Source organism: Rhinoraja longicauda, chromosome 26, assembly GCF_053455715.1.
Source record: "Rhinoraja longicauda isolate Sanriku21f chromosome 26, sRhiLon1.1, whole genome shotgun sequence".
In the NCBI taxonomy this organism is placed as follows: Eukaryota; Metazoa; Chordata; class Chondrichthyes; order Rajiformes; family Arhynchobatidae; genus Rhinoraja; species Rhinoraja longicauda.
The window spans coordinates 16,919,440-16,937,549 of record NC_135978.1 but is presented as its reverse complement, the minus strand read 5'-3'; the positions used below and the strand labels follow the sequence as shown (position 1 = coordinate 16,937,549).

The window sequence follows — 18,110 nt, the reverse complement described above, 5'->3', positions numbered from 1 at the left end:
AGCTAGGATTATGGTTGTCCAACAGTACAACCCGAGCCGCTCCTGCTCTCCAACTGCCCCCCCCCCCCCCCCCCGTCATAGAAAGATAGGTGCAGGAGTAGGTCATTCTGCCCTTCCAGCCAGCACCGCCGTTCAATATGATCATGGCTGATCATAAAAAATCAGTATTCCGTTCCAGTGAATTGGCGTCCACTGCCTTCTTAAGCAGAGAATTCCACTGATTCACAACTCTCTGGGTGGAAAGGTTTTTCCTCATCTTAGTCCTAAATAGCCTACCCCTTATTCTTAAACTGTATATACAGTGTAGGAAAACAACCGCAGATGCTGGTACAAATCGAAGGTATGAAAAAATGCTGGAGTAACTCAGCAGGTCAGGCAACATCTTGGAGAGAGGGAATGGGTGACGTTTCGGGTCGAGACCCTTCTTCAGACTGAAGAAAGGTCTCGACCCGAAACGTCACCCATTCCCTCTCTCATATATATATATATATATATAATAAGTTAAATTTGTGCAGAGTGTGTGTTCGAACAATACAATGGAAACTGCACAATAGAGGGGGCTGGGGAGGAAGGATGGGAGGGAAATGGGTAGAAACAGTTAGAAATAATAAATTCAGAGAAATTAAGCAATGGGGAAACATTTAAAAGTAAAAATAACAACAAAATGTGAGTTGATAGATGAGATGTATTCTGCATTTTATTGTTTTCATCACACATACTGATCCCCACAACACTGATCACACTGCGAGAGGCACAGCCAACTGCGGGGTTTGCTTACTAAAATGGCGGCCGTTCCGCCCCTTTGTGTACTAACTACACTTCAGTATAGGCGATTTCAACGGAGTGGTCCATCTTGTTCCTCTAGTGTTTTTGGTTTAAGATAACAGGATTTGTTGTGCAATACAAAGGCTTCACTTAGAATTCCAAACCTTGGCTGTTAACATTACTTTGTCATTGTACTGAGATTAAATGGCATAAGGAGATAATTGTGGTGATTATAAAATTTACATGAGGTTTCTTTCATGAACATTCTGGGGGGGGGGGGGGGGGGGGGGGTCCAGAACAAAGGGCCACAGTTTAAGAATAAGGGGTAGGTCATTTAGAACGGAGATGGGCGGCACGGTAGCGCAGCGGTAGAGTTGCTGCTTTACAGCGAATGCAGCGCTGGAGACTCAGGTTCGATCCTGACTACGGGTGCTGCACTGTAAGGAGTTTGTACGTTCTCCCTGTGACCTGCGTGGGTTTTCTCCGAGATCTTCGGTTTCCTCCCACACTCCAAAGACGTACAGGTATGTAGGTTAATTGGCTGGGTAAATGTAAAAAATTGTCCCTAGTGGGTGTAGGATAGTGTTAATGTACGGGGATCGCTGGGCGGCACGGACTTGGAGGAAAGGCCTGTTTCCGGCTGTATATATATGATATGATATGATATGAGGAAAAGCTTTTTCAGTCAGAGAGTTGTGAATCTGTGGAATTCTCTGCCTCAGAAGGCAGTGGAGGCCAATTCTCTGAATGCATTCAAGAGAGAGCTAGATAGCGCTATTAAGGACGGCGGAGGCAGGAACGGGGTACTGATTGAGAATGATCAGCCATAATCACATTGAATGGCGGTGCTGGCTCGAAGGGTCGAATGGCCTCCTCCTGCACCTATGGTCTACTGTCTATTAATTAAAGAAAATTACAACTGTTCAGTGAAATGGTGTGCTACCCCGTTTAACCAGTGTTTAAGCCCTGTAATATCGCCAACAAAAGTAAACTTAAATCAGTAAATTCGGGCATTGATAGAGTTCCTCAAAAGTAGCTTTGATAGTGCCATGGAGATGATCCAATTGCAAAACTCCTGATAAATGAACGGTGGGCTGTGAAACTGTGACAATCATGTTGTTGCATTATTCGCTTGCATGTTAAACATAACAAGTTTGAGGTGGCGCAGACTCCCAACCACGGCATTGGTTTCCTCCGGGTGTTCCAGTTTCCTCCCACACTCCGATGACTTGCAGTTTTGCAGGATAATTGGACTCTGTAAATTGCCCCTAGTGTATCGGGTGTGGTTGAGAGAAAGTGGAATCACATAGAATTAGTGTGAACGGTCGGCATGAATAGGATGGCACGTTTCCATGCTGTGTCTCTAAACTAAACGAAATTGTATTTACACTTTCTGAAGCTCTTCACTTTAATCTGGACCATCTTACTGCATGGATGGTAACATCCCGTTATTCACCGAGCTTTAATATCTAGGTCTGGTATAAACCTCTACCTGACTCCAGATTAATTTCAAGAAATTGTCTTTTGGCAGTTTCAGCTTTCTGGGGGTGGTCCATAGATTTAATCTAGTTCGCTGCTCGGGAGGGGGGACAATTAAAGGGAACGCGAAATACCCAGCATGTACTGTATGACACGGAAACACAAGGAACTGTAGATGTTGGAAACTGGAGCAAAGCACAAAGTGCTGGAGTAACTCAGCGGGTCTGATGGGTGCAGTAAATGACAAAGCTAGATATGAGAAAGAAACAAAAGAGTGTCAAGAGGAGTAAAGGCAGATTGAGGGATTTGGGTGTGTGGGTTGGTGAGAAAGTGGAATAGATCCTTTCCATTGCTAACTTTTGTCACTTACTATTCATCAGCAAATCAACCCCATTCACCTGTATCCACCTATCACTTGCCTGGCTTTGACACCCTTTCACCTCTTATCCAGCTTTCCTCCCCCCCCCCCCCCCCACTACAATTAGTCTGAAGAAGGGTCCCGACACGAAACGTCACCTGTCCACTCCCTCCACAGATGCTGCCCGCCCCACTGAGTTATTCCCCCACGTTGGATTCTGCACAAAATGTTTGTTACTCTGTCTCAGATGAGGGAGTGGAGAAGTCCCCAGATGAAATCAGTGTCGAAACGATGATTAATACAGAAGGGTATCTATCGGCAATGAGGTCGCATTGTGGCCTGCATTTGCGTTTATCCCTTGTATGCTCCCCGTGTTTCAGCTGTGTAGCCAGGCTTTTGTGGGGCGGCTCGGCATCTGTCCATCCGTGACTGGATAAGTAAGTATAACAGCCGGGGAAGCAATAGCACGAGTAATTCACCTCATTGCTCACGGCATCCCAGCGCTAATGGCCGCATGGGCACAGAATAAACTAGTGCACTAGTGAGAACTTTGCGACTGTTCTGTCTTTGTTCAATGTTGCATTTGGCCTCCGTGAGCGAGTTACAATGACAGCCTCGTGCTTTCTCCCGTCTCCCCCACTTTAAGCTGCGGAAGCAGTACGGCGATGTGATGAGCTTAGACTTTGGGTGGACAAACGTGGTGGTGTTGAGTGGCTACAAGGCCCTGAAAGAGGCGCTGGTGAAGAAATCTGAAGATTTTGCAGACCGGCCAGTTCTCCCAATATATGAAAAGATCTTTAAGCAGATTGGAGAAGGTGAGTGTGAAGTGGGCTCCAGAGACAGTACTGGGCACCAGGCTCAGAGGGACCAGGAATTGTCAGATTCAACTGTCGGCATGATGAATGCATCCTCTCAACATGGCCATCTGAGTGCCCCGGGATACACGCCTGCCAGAGCACCTTGAAAGGACAGGTGCAGCCTCCATGGGAAGGGGAAACATTACTTACATGGTGGTGGATGGGGAATGCTGATAGGGAATCCTGGATAAGCCTGATACTTGGAATGCAGGTCCACTGGATAGAAACATGTAAAATAGGTGCAGGAGTAGGCCATTAGGCCCTTCGAGCCAGCACCGTCATTCAATATGATCACTGAAAATCATATCATCCAAAATCAGTACCCCGTTCCCGCTTTTTCCCCATATCCCATGATTCCGTTAGCCCTAAGAGCTAAATCTAACTCACTCTTGAAAACATCCATTGCTTTCTGTGGCAGATAATTCCACCGATTCACAACTCTCTGGGTAAAAAAGGTTTTTCCTCATCTCAGTCATAAATGGCCTACCCCTTATTTTTAAATTGTGACCCCTGGTTCTGTACTCCCCCACCATTGGGAACATTTTTCTTGCATCTAGCATGTCCAACCACTTAAGAAATTTATATGTTTCTATAAGATCCCCTCTCATTCTTCTAAATTCTGGTGAATGGATGAGGTGCAGCCCCTGGAGATCCGGCCTAAATTTCCCTATTGTCGTTCTGACTCCATCTCCCAGGTCAACTAAGTCCTGGGACATCTTATAGCCAGAGCTCCCAATAATAGGTTACAACATTAGTCTATTGCCGATGTATTGTCTTTCCGCTGACTGGTTAGCACGCAACAAAAGTTTTTCACTGTATCTTGTGAGACGTGACAATAAACTAAACTAAACTAAACTAATCTTGTCCATCATAGTTTTCCCCTCAATAACTTCTCTACCACTGCTGTGAGACTCACTGGCTGTAATTACTTGGCTTAATACTTTGGAATAAAGAAACCACATTTGCTGTCACCCAGTCATATGGCACCTCTTGTATGGACTGTAAAGATTTAAAAATCTTTGTCAGGGGGCCAACAATTATCTCCCCTACCTTACAGAGCAGCCTAGGCTACATCTCAGGTCCAGGGGGGATTTTGAGGTGGAATTGCCAATGCACACCCTTTGGGACCCAACAGGTTGATCAGTGCCACATTCCTATCCACATTTTCTCAAATCTTTTTGTCACTGAAAATCCTATAGATTGCTTAATCCTGTCTCATGGAGCAGAATATTAACACAATTATATGCTATGAGAAAGAGGATTGTAGGAATACTGTGACTAACCCCCACCACAAAGAGGGCAGGCATTATTACTCCAATTTCCACAGGCTCAATTCTAGGGACGGGCTGAAACCAACATGAATGAAACAACATTCTCATGTTCTGTAGGGATGCTGCCTGACCCACTGAGATGCTCCAGCATTGTGTGTCTGTCTATGAATGTAACTATATTCCTGCTACCTCCATGCAGGTATTGTTCTAGCAAAGTATGGTGACTGGTGGAAAGCGCAGAGAAAATTTGCACTTTTGACGCTGAAAAATGTTGGGCTCGGAAAGAAGTCTCTTGAATTGCGAATTGTGGAAGAGGCTGGATTTTTAAACCAGGCATTTGAAGGTGAACAAGGTGAGTTAATCCTGTGGAAGCCATTGCCTTATTTTTATTGTTGCACTACTTAGTAACGTAGAAAATAGGTGCAGGAGTAAGCCATTTGGCCCTTTGAGCTATCATCATCAATATGACCATGCCTGATCATCCAAAATCAGTACCCCGTTCCTGCTTTCCCCCCATATCCCTTGATTCTGTTAGCCCTCAGAGCTAAATCTAACGCTCTCTTGAAAACATCCAGTGAATTGGCATATTGTGGCAGAAAATTCCACAGATTCACAACTCTGGGTGAAAAGGATTTTCCTCATCTCAGTCCTAAATGGCCTACCCTTTATTCTTAAACTGTGACCCCTGGTTCTGGACTCCCCCAACACAGGAGCCATTTTCCCCTGCATCTAGCCTGTCCAATCACTTAAGAATGTTATGTTTCTACACGATCCCCTCTCATCCTTCTAAATTCCAGTGAATACAAGCCCAGTCGACCCATTCTTTCATCATATGTCAGTCCCGCCATCCCTGGAATTAACCTGGTGAACCTATGCTGCACTCCCTCAATAGTAAGAATGTCCTTCCTCAAATTAGGAGACCTGGTAAGTACACACAATACACCAGGTGTGGTCTCACCAGAGCCCTCACCAAGGCAGTGGGACCTGCTTGCTCCTAAACTCAAATCCTCTCGCAATGAAAGTCAACATCCCATTAGATTTCTTTCCTGCAGTTAATTTCACAATTCACTGCAGTCTATTTCTTCACAATTTCTATTATTATTATTATTATTAAATTTTATTAAGCAGACTTATGGTCCATTAGAATACACATACAGTACACAGTATATACATATAAAATTAAATTAAATTAGAAAAGGCAACAATACCAATGTTTCCACATAGGTGACAGGTATCTCACGGCACTGAAACCAGGATTTACCAGCAGCACAATGATGGAATTCTGAGAACCATTCAATCGGCATATAAATTTAAACATGAGATTCCTCAACAGGGCATGAAACGTATTGACTCCTGCACTACAAAACAGTTCACTTGCACTGCACCACCTTGGCTTTCTAAGCAATATGCGCATGCAGTCATTATAGGCAACCTTAAGTTTATGGATGCTTGACTTATTAAACTTTATCCACAAAGGAGCAGTGTAAAGAGGAGTACAGTACGCTCTAAACAGGTTTATCTTGACATTTCCTGAGCACCAGTGGAATTTCCTAACCAACATGTTAGCTTGTGCATACAACATGCGGCGCTGTCTATACATGTCCTCATCATCAGACATTTGATCTGTGATGACATGTCCCAGATACTTAGCTTTACAGCAGACAGATAGAACCTGCCCTGACAGGTAAAATGATGGGAAGACTAGATCTTTGTCCCCTTTTACTTTACAAATCATGACAACGCTCTTTTTAGCATTGTATTTCACGTCAAATTGGACACCATACTCAGAGCATATATTCAACATCTGCTGAAACCCAGCACTGCTAGGAGAAAAAACCGCCAGATCATCGGCATACATAAGATGGTTTACCAGGGTGTTACCAATCATACATCCTGTTTTACAGCCTCTAAGCTGTTCAGATAAATCATTCATGTACACATTAAAGAGGGCTGGTGAGAGCTGGTGTTTGTATGATCTTAACTTTGGAAAAAAGTCTAATTTATTACCACCCTTTTGCTCCACACATCCGTTCAGGTAGCCCTTTTGATCCTCGCATCCCGTTAACTTATGCAAACTCAAATATTATCTGTTCGATTATCTTCGGAGATCGTTTTGAGTATCATGACGAATGGTTCCTTGGATTTTTGCACATACTTGAAGAAAGCTTTGTATTGGAAGGTGGATTTTGGGGCCAGGTAAGGCAAGTTGTTCATTTGACGATGTACCACTTGTGGGCAATGTAGTGCTCTGCCGATAGATCAGTCTCAAATGTATTCCAGCTGGTGGTAGTAGAGAGAAAATAACTGAGTAAATATTGTAGATAGGTAACTTGCGGCAGAACTGGACAGTTCTGATATAAACAGAGGATGCAAGTTACGTGAAGCTGTTGAGATTGATATTATAGACAATAGACAATAGGTGCAGGAGTAGGCCATTCAGCCCTTCGAGCCAGCACCGCCATTCAATGCGATCATGGCTGATCACTCTCAATCAGTACCCCGTTCCTACCTTCTCCCCATACCCCCTCACTCTGCTATCCTTAAGAGCTCTATCCAGCTCTCTCTTGAAAGCATCCAACGAACTGGCCCCCACTGCCTTCTGAGGCAGAGAATTCCACACCTTCACCACTCTCTGACTGAAAAAGTTCTTCCTCATCTCCGTTCTAAATGGCCTACCCCTTATTCTTAAACTGTGGCCCCTTGTTCTGGACTCCCCCGACATTGGGAACATGTTTCCTGCCTCTAATGTATAATTATCTTATATGTCGGGGGAGTCCAGAAGTTTGGAATATGTTTGAAAGGAAGTCGAAATCTATGGAAGCCAGCAGGTCCTTCTTCAGATATGGGGCCCAAAACTGCACACAATATTCCAAATGAGTTCTGACCAGTGCCTGACTCTTAATAAGACCTTAAAGACTGATTGCCATCCAGTGATCTGCTCGTGTCCAAAAATGTTAAGATGGTCGGAAATGCATTGTAGTCATTCTGACAACCCTGTGACAAGCAATGATATAATGATATTGGGATCTGAAATACAACAGATCAATTAGACATTCACCCTAGTAATTGGAGTGGGACAACTGGACGTCTGAGCTATAGAGAGCGAAGGAGGGCTCTTTGACCGAGTCCTGATGCAGGGTCTCAAGTTGTGTTTGATTTTAATGGCGCACCAACTATCTCAATATTTGGTGACTCGGTTACCTTAGTTCAGTAGCACCTCTGCTGGAGCCAGGGGCTCGGTCACTGGCAATGGCAGCTGCCAACGTAGGCTCTGCCATGGATCATGACTGGACCGGCCCTGCTACCGGACAACCCGTCCCACATTGAGACATCGCTGCACATCCAACCCAACGGCCACTCGATTCTCCCTGGTGTCTCGAACAGTTTTGGTGAAACCTCTTGATACTGGACACTGCTCCCAACTTCCCTTGTTCAACGTTCCCAGCAGGGTATAGAAACCGATTTGATCCGTTGTTACCACCCGGACGAGACAGTCCAAGGCAGTCACGGCGCCAGGCGGAAGAGGGCTCTGCCCGAGCCGGCAGCCTGCCCCTTGTCCTGGGTTACGTCCGCACCCCGGTGGTTTTAGAAAGGGACTACATGCCGTCCACGGGCACGCTGGGGGATTTCCGGGCCCGCTGGGCACTGCGAGGGGTGGAATGTATCCTCAATAAGGATGGCGATATAGTTGTATAGTAGTTTATTCCAAAGATTTGTCGTGGGTTTTGTTTTGATTTATTTCATTACTGTAAATATTATTGTAAATAATTGATTAAATTATTTTTGGTTAAAGAAAGGCAGCGACTCACCGGGACACCCCACAGCCACCAGTGACGGCTGGGCAGAGAAGGCACCACAGGGCACTGCCTGTCCCATGCGGCAGAACTGACTATAATAAACCCACACCTTCCGTTACATCCTCCCTCACTGCATGACAGTGAAAACTAACTTTTTGTTCATTATTTTAGGAAATCTCAAAGGATTGAGAAAAATGTATTTAATTTCAAATCCTGTCTTTGTTTCAGATGACGAATGCCTTGCCCTTTATTCGACACCTCCCGGGCCCACAGCAGAAAATATTCGAAAATCAAAATAAACTCACTCAATTTTTACAAACAATAGTCACAAGGCACAAAGAATCGTGGGATCCAGATGATCCCAGGGACTTCATTGATGCTTTCTTTACACAACAGGAGAAGGTAGGTGATGATTACTGGGGTATTCTAGGCACAGTGCTTTATGTGGTTGTGTTTCCCATCCTTTCCCATGTTGGTGCCTCCATGGTGGGGAAGGGACGGTAATTGCAGTGCCCTACACTAGGTAGTGTTTACCTGTACCTCCTTAGATTGTGAGGCCAGAAACAATATCCCAGGTGCAGTCTCACCTGGGCCCTATATAATGGAGCGAAACATCTCTCGTTGTACTCAAATCCTCTTGCTATGTCTTTACCTTCTGAAATACTTTGTCCATTTGCATGTTCACTTTCAGAGATTCATCATGGAGTTTATAGCAGAGAAACAGTCCACGTTGACCATTGTACAATCTCTTCTGGTCCAATTTCCATGCATTTGGACCATAATGCATCCATTTCTCTCTGCTGTGGCCTGATTCTCTTCCCTCCCAGTAACCAGTGTTAACTAATCCTGATCCCAAGGACCTTCTTCAAGTCTCCTCTCAAATTTCCTCAAGATGTGAGCTGTCTAATCTTGTGGCTGAAGCCCCATAGGATTTTTTTCCCAGGACCTTCACATCTTCCCTGAGTGTTCTGGCCAGAATTGGATGTTCATCTACAGTTGTCATCTCACCAGTGCATTTTACCATTTCAGGGCACTTTTAACGCAAGATGACTGACTTTAGCACCCTTCCGATGATCTACCTTTGATTTGAAATCTTAACAATGATTCTCTTATTTGCATCATAGACGAAACACATCCCCAACACAAGTTTTCTGGAGTCCAAGATGGTAGGAACATTATTGAGCCTTTTTGCTGCAGGTACAGAGACCACCTCCACCACCCTAAACTGGGCCTTGCTCTTCATGGTGCTCCATCCTGATGTACAGTGTAAGTGTAACAATGTCTCTGCCACATTATCAGGAATGCTCTTGTGTTGATGCAAGATATGGAGGAGCAGTGCAAAAGTATTAAAAGAGGAAGCAGAAGGGTATTACGGAAGGTATCTGCAAATAGCCTAGAGTTTAAAGATAACAGGCCCTTCAGTCCACAGAGTCTTCACTGACCATTGATCACCTGTTCACACAAGTTACATGTCATCCCACTTTCGCATCCTTTAAATTTTGGGACAATTTTACAGAAGCCAATCAAAGCTGCACATCTTTGAAATGTGGCAAGAAACCGAAGCACCCAGAGAAAACCCACACGGTCACAGGTAGAAGATACAAACTCCAGAGAGACAGCACCCACAGTCAGGATCAAACCTGGATCGTTGGCGGTGTGAGGCAGCAGCTCTTCCATTGCGCTACTGTGTTGCCCTCTAGTATTGCAGTTCATTGTGTGCCGAAATCACTGATTGCAATGATTCAATTATCAACACCAGGTCTTGAAACCTTAAGTCCATGAAAACCCATTATTTAAATTTGCATCCCAATGACATTTGTTTGATCTTATTCTGCATAAATTGGCTGCTGTAGGTCATAGGTTGAGGTAGTCACTATAATACCAGAATTTATTTTACCAGGAATGCTTTTGGGGACATTTTGAGGGAGTGACAATGAAAACACCAATATCTTTGGTGAACTGAAACTCAAAATGAGTTCTTGCTTTGTTCCTGCAGCCCAAGTCCATGAGGAGATAGACAGAGTCATTGGGAATGGGAGGAAGCCGAAGTTGGAAGACCGTGAGGAAATGCCATTCACTAACGCAGTTATCCACGAAACCCAACGCTTAGGGAATATTGTTCCAATTTCACTGCCTCATGAAACATACAGAGACACCGAGGTCATGGGTTACACCATTCCCAAGGTACGATCTAGAGCTAATCTTGAATGTTCGACTCCCTCTGTGCAGTAGAGGCACAGACCAACAACTCCCCATTGTTCTCCGGTCCTGTTGCTGACTAATTTGTCTCTCCTTAAATGACTTTTAGGGAACAACAATCTTTCCAAACATTACCTCAGCCTTGTATGATGAAGATGTTTGGTTGACTCCACGTGAATTTAATCCGGGACATTTCCTGAATTCGGACAGGATGTTTGTGAAGCCGGAAGCTTTCATCCCATTCTCTGCAGGTAATGTAGGATTTATAGATTATTGAATGTATTAAAAGAGGTAACTGTGATCATGGATATCCAGCTCCATCTTCTGCACTGTGTGATGGGAGTGGGGGGGCTTCCTCCTGGATTTATAAAGTTTAGTTCATCTATAAACTAAAACTCTCGTTTGTTCACTTGTTCCTGAACTACAGCCAAAACAGTACAAGATAGTCCGACAATTCTAGGCTCCCGTTGACCCGTGGTCCTATGGAAGAAATTTCATTGAAATCGGTGTTATATTTTTTAAGTTATTCACATTTTAAGGTTTAAAAAAACGCGCACGCACAGTCGGGGCTCCGTTGATCTGGTACTCACATAAGATGGCCACCGCATCCGCGCATGCGCAGAACAAACACGTACGCGCCTGCGCAGTTGGGGCCCGTTGATCAGGGCCTGGCCACCTGGGCCTGGTGCTGGGCCTGCCCTCGGCGTACCCGGCTCCCCTTTTCTCCCCGGCCGGCTCAGCACCTTCCTCATGCCGCCAAGTCCAGCAGCTGAGCAACAGTGGGAGAGCCACCGCCGTCTACCACTGAATATCCCCGCACCGGGACGGGACAGGACAGGACTCTCCTCCCCTCCCCCACCCCCACTCCACCAATGGCAGCCGCCCGGGCCGGGAGGTGGGTTGGTACGACAACCATGGGTTGCTCCCGGGGGTGGAGGGGGGGGGGAGGGAGGGGGAGGATTGGAGGAGGGTTGTGGATGGAAGGAGGGGTGGGGGAAGAGGAAGTGGTGGAGGAGAGGCATCCCTAGGGGGGGAGAGGTGGTGAGGGGCAGAGGTGTGGAGGGGGCATAGGTTGGAGGGGGGATAGGGTGGAGGGGAGTGGGGGAGGAGAGGGTGCTGCACCAATACAGGAGTGGTTTGGTCCCAACGGGTCCACTTGGTCTAGTTAACATCTAAATTTTAGTCAAATGCTAAAATACTTGATGGTCAGCCCAGTGCTGAAAGAGCACATTTTATGTTGACATAAAGTGAGCAGAATGAGCATTTGCTTAACATTGATAAAGGCTGGGAGTGCAGTGCTTCTGTGAGAGATTAGGCAGGGTAGGTTAAGGCAGGATAACATTGGGACTCTAGACTGTGATGGTACTCATTTCCGTTCAGTCAGTGTGACTCTGCCAGTGCCTCTCCCGGGTCACTAACCACTCTTGCCCTCACCCCACAGGTCACCGTGTGTGTTTGGGGGAGCAGCTGGCAAAGACGGAACTCTTCATCTTCTTCACATCCTTGCTCCAACACTTCACCTTCTTTCTCCTGGAAAACGAGCCACGGCCAAACTTCAGGGAAGCTAAATACGGAATTACCCTCTGTCCACCCCCCTATCGTCTCTGTGCTAAAACCAGATGAGATGTGGGGACATCTCAGATTGGTGCAGCACCACCAACTCAGATATCGCCATTAGGGACACTGTGTACAGTGCCCACTTTAGGTTCCAGTGCACTCTTGATGTGACCCACTTCCCCACCTAAATTGAGAACCTTCTTCCACCTCCCCTGTCACCCTGACCCCAAACACACCCTGATACCAAACCTATCACAGTGTCTAGAATTAAATCGTTAAATTTGACCAATTATTCTCAATGTCATGTTAATTTGCACGCCGTGTTATTCAGGTGTGTGTTAGCCTAATGGCACAATGGCTGGTTGTAATCTTGTATTTTTTAAATAAAAATATAAAATAAAGAATGTGCAACCGTCGTGCAATTGATGATGTGGTCAGATGGCACCTCCAGCCAGAATTAATCTCATTTCAAACAGAGGTGAAGAATGTGTTCCTGGCCTTGTCTACACTGCCTGGAGGATGTGCAAAGTCCACATTTAATCTGAAATAAACATTGTGGCCCCCACCGGCCACTGAACCAACACCAACAGTGACCATAATGATCTGATCCAAGTGTACTTCTCTCCTAATGCAAACGAGTGACCAAACATTTTACAGCTTGTTTAGTGCTCCGGTAATTAGAAGGATCGTCATTTTGCAGGTACAAGCTTTCAAAAGTGTTGAATGGAAATTTCAACTGGAATACGTCCTGATTCGGAGAATACAAATGCATCGGCAACAGGTTCAGCAACACACTCATGTAACGAACTCCGATATAGTAGGATACAGACGAAGACTCCCGAGAGGACAAAGATACATGGAAAGTGTTGGGTTCAAGACGTGGGGTTACCGGACCCGGGTCAGACCCGCCCGCGCCCCCGGGACCAGAGACTACGGGCTGTGAAGGGAAGGACCATGTAGTGGTTGTATCTGCCCCAACACCCACCGCACACAACAGGGCGTCACTGTGCGTGAGAGCGAACGGGTCAGTGGGGGCGTGGCGTCTCGCAGTGAAGTTTCCTGGCGTCCCCTCGCCTCCCTCCCTCCCTCCAGTTAGTTTGCCGCTCGTTGTCTCCGGGGAACATGGAGTTGTGGGCTCTCCCCGAGGTGGTGCTCAGTGTGTTTGGTGGGTTCCCGGTGCTGCCCGTGTTCTGCACCGTCTTTGCCCTGGCCTTTGACTTGGCCTTTGACTTGATGAAGAGGTGGAAGAAGTGTGGCAACTACCCTCCCGGGCCCCGGGCTCTGCCTTTCCTCGGCAACCTGCTGCAAGGCTTTTTTGCCCTGGTTTATTTTCACCCACACGTTTAGACCGTAATGTTGTATCCTTATTGTTTTGATGTGGTTATGCTTTATTCTTAATTGTTAACTGTATGTTTGTGTTGTCATTTGTGAGCGGAGCACCAAGGCACATTCCTTGTATATGCACATACTTGGCCAATAAACTCATTCATTCCTTCATTCATTCATTCATTCATTCATTCATTCATTCATTCATTCATTCATTCAAGTGGATCTGAACAACCTGTGCACGTCATTCGCAAAGGTAAAGACAGCGAGTGGAGAGAGAAGGCGAGAGAGAGAGAAGGAGAGAGACCGTGGGAAGGAAGCCGCCGCTAAGGAATATGATATAGTTGGATTTACGGAGAGGTGGTTCCATCGTGACCGAGGCTGGGAGCTAAACATGCAGGGGGATTCAATATTCAGGAACGATAGACAGAGGAAGAGGAGGTGGGATAGCATTGGTGGTTAAAGAGGAGATTAATGCAATAGTAAGGAGATACATTAGCTTCGATGCTGCAGAATCTGTATGGGTAGAACTGCGAAATAGCGAAGGGCAGAAAACGCTTGTTGGAGTTGTATACAGACCACCAAACAGCAATAGGGAGGTTGGGGATAGCGGCAAGCGGGAAATTAGGGATGCGTGTAGCAAAGGTACAGCAGTTATCATGGGTGACTTTAATCTACATATAGATTGGGCCAACCAAATTAGTAGCAGCGCTGAGGAGGGCAATTCCTGGAATGTATGTGGGATGGTTTTTTAAACCAATATGTAGAAGAACCGACTAGAGGAAAGGCCATCCGAGACTGGGTATTGTGTAATGAGGAAGGATTAGTTAGCGATCATGGTGCAAAGCCCCTTGGGCAACAGTGACCAGAATATGGCGGAATTCTGCATTAGGATGGAGAGTGACACGGTTAATTCCGAGACTAGGGTCCTGAACTTAAAGAAAATAGACTTTGAAGGTAGGACATGGGAATTAGCTCGGAAAGGCTGGCAATTTATACTTAAAAGGTTGACGATGGAGATGCAATGGCACAGAATTAAAGACCGCATGGATGAACTCCAAAAATAGTTCATCCCTGTCTGGCAAAAAATAAAATGGGGAAGGCGGCTCAATCGTGAAGTAACGAGGGAAATCAAGAATAGCTCAATCTAAGGAAGAGGCATATAAATTGGCCAGAGGAAGCAGCAAACCAGAGGAATGGGAGAAATTTAAAACTCAACAGAGGAGGACAAAGGGGTTAATTAAGAGGGGGGGGGGGGGAGAGCATGAAAGAAAGCTTGTGAGGTATATAGGAACTAACTATAAGCTTCTTTAGATATGTAAAAAGGAAAGTATTAGTGAAGGCAAATGTAGGTCCATTACAATCAGGGACAGGTGAATTTATAATGGGAAACAAGAAATGGCAGATCAGTTAGATGAGTACTTTGGTTCTGTCTTCACAAAGGAAGACACAAACAATCTCCTAGAAATACTAGGAGACCGAGGATCTAGTGGGAGGGAGGAACTGAAGGGAAACCACATTAGTCAGGAAATGGTGTGAGGTAAACTGTTGGGACTGAAGGCAGATAAATTCCCAGGGCCAGATGGTCTGCATCCCAGAGTACTCAAGGAGGTGGCCCTAGAAATAGCGGACGCATTGTTGATCATTTTCAAATGTTCTCTCGACTCTGGCTACTCTCCAGTCCACAGGAACTGATCCAATGTAACTCTACTTTTTAAGAAAGTGAGGGAGAAAGAAAACGGGGAATTATAGACCAGTTAGCCTTACATCGGTAGTGGAGAAGATGCTTGAGTCGATTATTAAAGATGTTATAGCAACACATTTAGAAAGCAGTGACAGGATCTGTCAAAGTCAGCATGGATTTCTGAAGGGGAAGTCATGCATGACTAAATTTTTGAGGATGTTACTAGTAGAATGGATAAGGGAGAGCCAGTGGATGTGGTGTATCTGGACTTCCAAAAAGCCTTTGACAAGGTCCCACACAAGAGATTAGTGTGCAAATTTAGAGCACATGGTATTGAGGGTACGGTATTGACATGGATAGAAAACTAGTTGGCAGAGAAGAAGCAAAGAGTAGGAATTAACGGGTCCTTTTCAGAATGGCAGGCAGTGACTAGTGGGGTGCCGCAAGGCTCGGTGCTGGGCCCCCAGTTATGTATTATATATATTAATGATTTAGACGAGGGAATTAAATGTGACATCTCCAAGTTTGCAGATGACACTAAGCTCGGTGGCAGTGTGAGCTGTGAGGAGGATGATATGAGGCTGCAGGGTGACTAGGGTACTTTGGGTGAGTGGGCAGATTCATGGCAGATGCAGTATAATGTGGATAAATGTGAGATTATCCACTTTGGTAGCAAGAACAGGAAGGCAGATTATTATCGGAATTATGTCAGATTAGGAAAAGGGGAGGGGCAACGAGACCTGGGTGCTTGTACATCAGTCACTGAAAGTAATCATGCAGGAACTGCAGGCAGTGAAGAAAGCTAATGGCTTGGAGGCCTTCATTGCAGGAGGATTTGGGTTTAGGAGCAAGGAGGTCCTACTGCAGTTGTAAAAGGCCCTGGAGAGACCGCACCTGGAATATTGTGTGCAATTTTGGTCTCCTAATTTGAGGAAGGACATTAATGCTATTGAGGGAGTGCAGCGTAGGTTCAACAGGTTAATTCCCGGATGGCGGGACTGACATATGATGAAAGAGTGGGTCGACTGGGCTTGTATTCACTGGAATTTAGAAGGATGAGAGGGGATCCTGTAGAAACATTTAAAATTCTTAAAGGATAAGACAGGCTAGATGCAGGAAAAATGTTCCTGATGTTGGGGGAGTCCGGAACCAGAGGCCACATTTTAAGAATAAGGGGTAGGCCATTTAGAACTGAGATGAGAAAAAATTTCTTCATGCAGAGAGTTGAGAATCTGTGGAATTCTTTGCCACAGAAGGCAGTGGAGGCCAATTCACTGGATGTTTTCAAGAGTTAGATTTAGCTCTAGGCGGCTAAAGGAATCAAGGGATATGGGGGGAAAAGCAAGAAAGGGGTACTGATTTTAGATGATCAGCTATGATCATATTGAATGGCGGTGCTGGCTCAAAGGTCTGAATGGCATAATCCTGCACCTATTTTTCTATGTTTCCATGTTCTGTGTTTGTGACACGAAACATTGAGGAACTAGGGTAGGCCATTTAGTGGTAGGTCATTTAAGAATAAGGTGTAGACCATTAAGGACTGAGATGAGGTAAAACTTTTTCACCCAGAGAGTTGTGAATCTGTTGGAATAGACAGAAGATGGCAGCAAACACAAGGAATATAGATGCTGAAATGTTGAGTAAAACACAAAGTGCTGGAGTAAATCAGCATCACCTGTGTATGTAATGGATAGGGGACACTTCGGGTCGGATCCTTCTTCATACTGATTGTAGTGGGTGAGGGAGGAAACTCAGGACTAACTCTGGGAGTGATAGGTGGATACAGATGAGGAAGGATTGATTGGTGAATGGGTGGAGTAAGTGATATAGGGCAGGGATGAAAAGGAGACACAAAAGCATCAAATAATGGGGAGAAGAGAAATACAAAGCCAGAGAGGATGGGGCCAATTGGGGGTGGGGTGTGGAAGGGGCCAGAATAATGGTAGAAATAGGTGTGTTCTCTCTCTCTCGTTCTCTCTCTCGTTCTCTCTCTCGTTCTCTCTCTCGTTCTCTCTCTCGTTCTCTCTCTCGTTCTCTCTCTCGTTCTCTCTCTCGTTCTCTCTCTCGTTCTCTCTCTCGTTCTCTCTCTCGTTCTCTCTCTCGTTCTCTCTCTCGCTCTCTCTCTCGCTCTCTCTCTCGCTCTCTCTCTCGCTCTCTCTCTCGCTCTCTCTCTCTCTCCCCTTCTCCCTCTCTCCCTCTCTCCCTCTCTCCCTCTCTCTCTCTCTCTCTCTCTCTCTCTCCCTCCCCTTTTCCCTCTCTCTCTCTCTCTCTCTCTCTCTCCCTCTCTCCCCTTCTCCCCACCTCCTCCTCCTCCTCCCCCCCACCCAGAATGTTCATGAAAGAAACCTCATGTAAATTTTATAATCACCACAATTATCTCCTTATGCCATTTAATCTCAGTACAATAACAAAGTAATGTTAACAGCCAAGGTTTGGAATTCTAAGTGAAGCCTTTGTATTGCACAACAAATCCTGTTATCTTAAACCAAAACTACTAGACTAACAAGATGGACCACTCCGTTGAAATCGTCTATACATTTTTTTGGGGCGTGGCTGTGTTCTGCAGCTGCGGCTCACCGGCAGTCTCTCCGTTTTTTTTTTGTGTTTTTTAGTCAATGTTGATGTTAAATGTACGTTTTGTTTTATTTTTAATTCTGTGTATGTAGGGGGGTGGTGGGGGGGTTGGGGGAAACCTTTTTTAAAATCTCCTCCTCAACGGAGATGCGACCTTTACCGTGTCGTATCTCCGTTCGCGCTACGGCCTAACATCGTGGAGTCGGCGGCCTCCAGCTGGGATCGACCTCGAAGACTCCGGTC

General features: G+C 45.6%; 1 protein-coding gene across 2 annotated transcripts; it reads left to right on the top strand.

The window, feature by feature from the left end:
* The first annotated feature begins 1,170 nt into the window (after nucleotides 1–1,170).
* Nucleotides 1,171–12,563, top strand: LOC144606310 (cytochrome P450 2D26-like). Of its 2 annotated transcripts, none has more exons than XM_078422282.1 (9): nucleotides 1,171–1,289; nucleotides 3,249–3,417; nucleotides 4,930–5,082; nucleotides 6,766–6,926; nucleotides 8,756–8,929; nucleotides 9,652–9,793; nucleotides 10,524–10,711; nucleotides 10,836–10,977; nucleotides 12,168–12,563. In XM_078422282.1, exons 2-9 carry the CDS (start codon nucleotides 3,273–3,275, stop codon nucleotides 12,347–12,349), a joined length of 1,287 nt encoding a protein of 428 aa, XP_078278408.1. In that variant the 5' UTR covers nucleotides 1,171–1,289; nucleotides 3,249–3,272; the 3' UTR covers nucleotides 12,350–12,563. The 2 variants fall into 2 exon arrangements, with proteins under 2 accessions (XP_078278408.1, XP_078278409.1); XM_078422283.1 differs by lacking the exon at nucleotides 1,171–1,289 and adding an exon at nucleotides 3,002–3,039.
* Nucleotides 12,564–18,110: the final 5,547 nt, after the last annotated feature.

What these genes read in the sequence shown, in the direction of transcription:
- LOC144606310 (XM_078422282.1), top strand. Translation starts at nt 3,273, where the DNA reads ATGAGCTTAGACTTTGGGTGGACAAACGTGGTGGTGTTGAGTGGCTAC. An exon ending in TGGGTTACACCATTCCCAAG is followed by an intron (nt 10,712 to 10,835) that starts GTACGATCTAGA and finishes AATGACTTTTAG; the next exon opens with GGAACAACAATCTTTCCAAA. An exon ending in TTTCATCCCATTCTCTGCAG is followed by an intron (nt 10,978 to 12,167) that starts GTAATGTAGGAT and finishes CTCACCCCACAG; the next exon opens with GTCACCGTGTGTGTTTGGGG.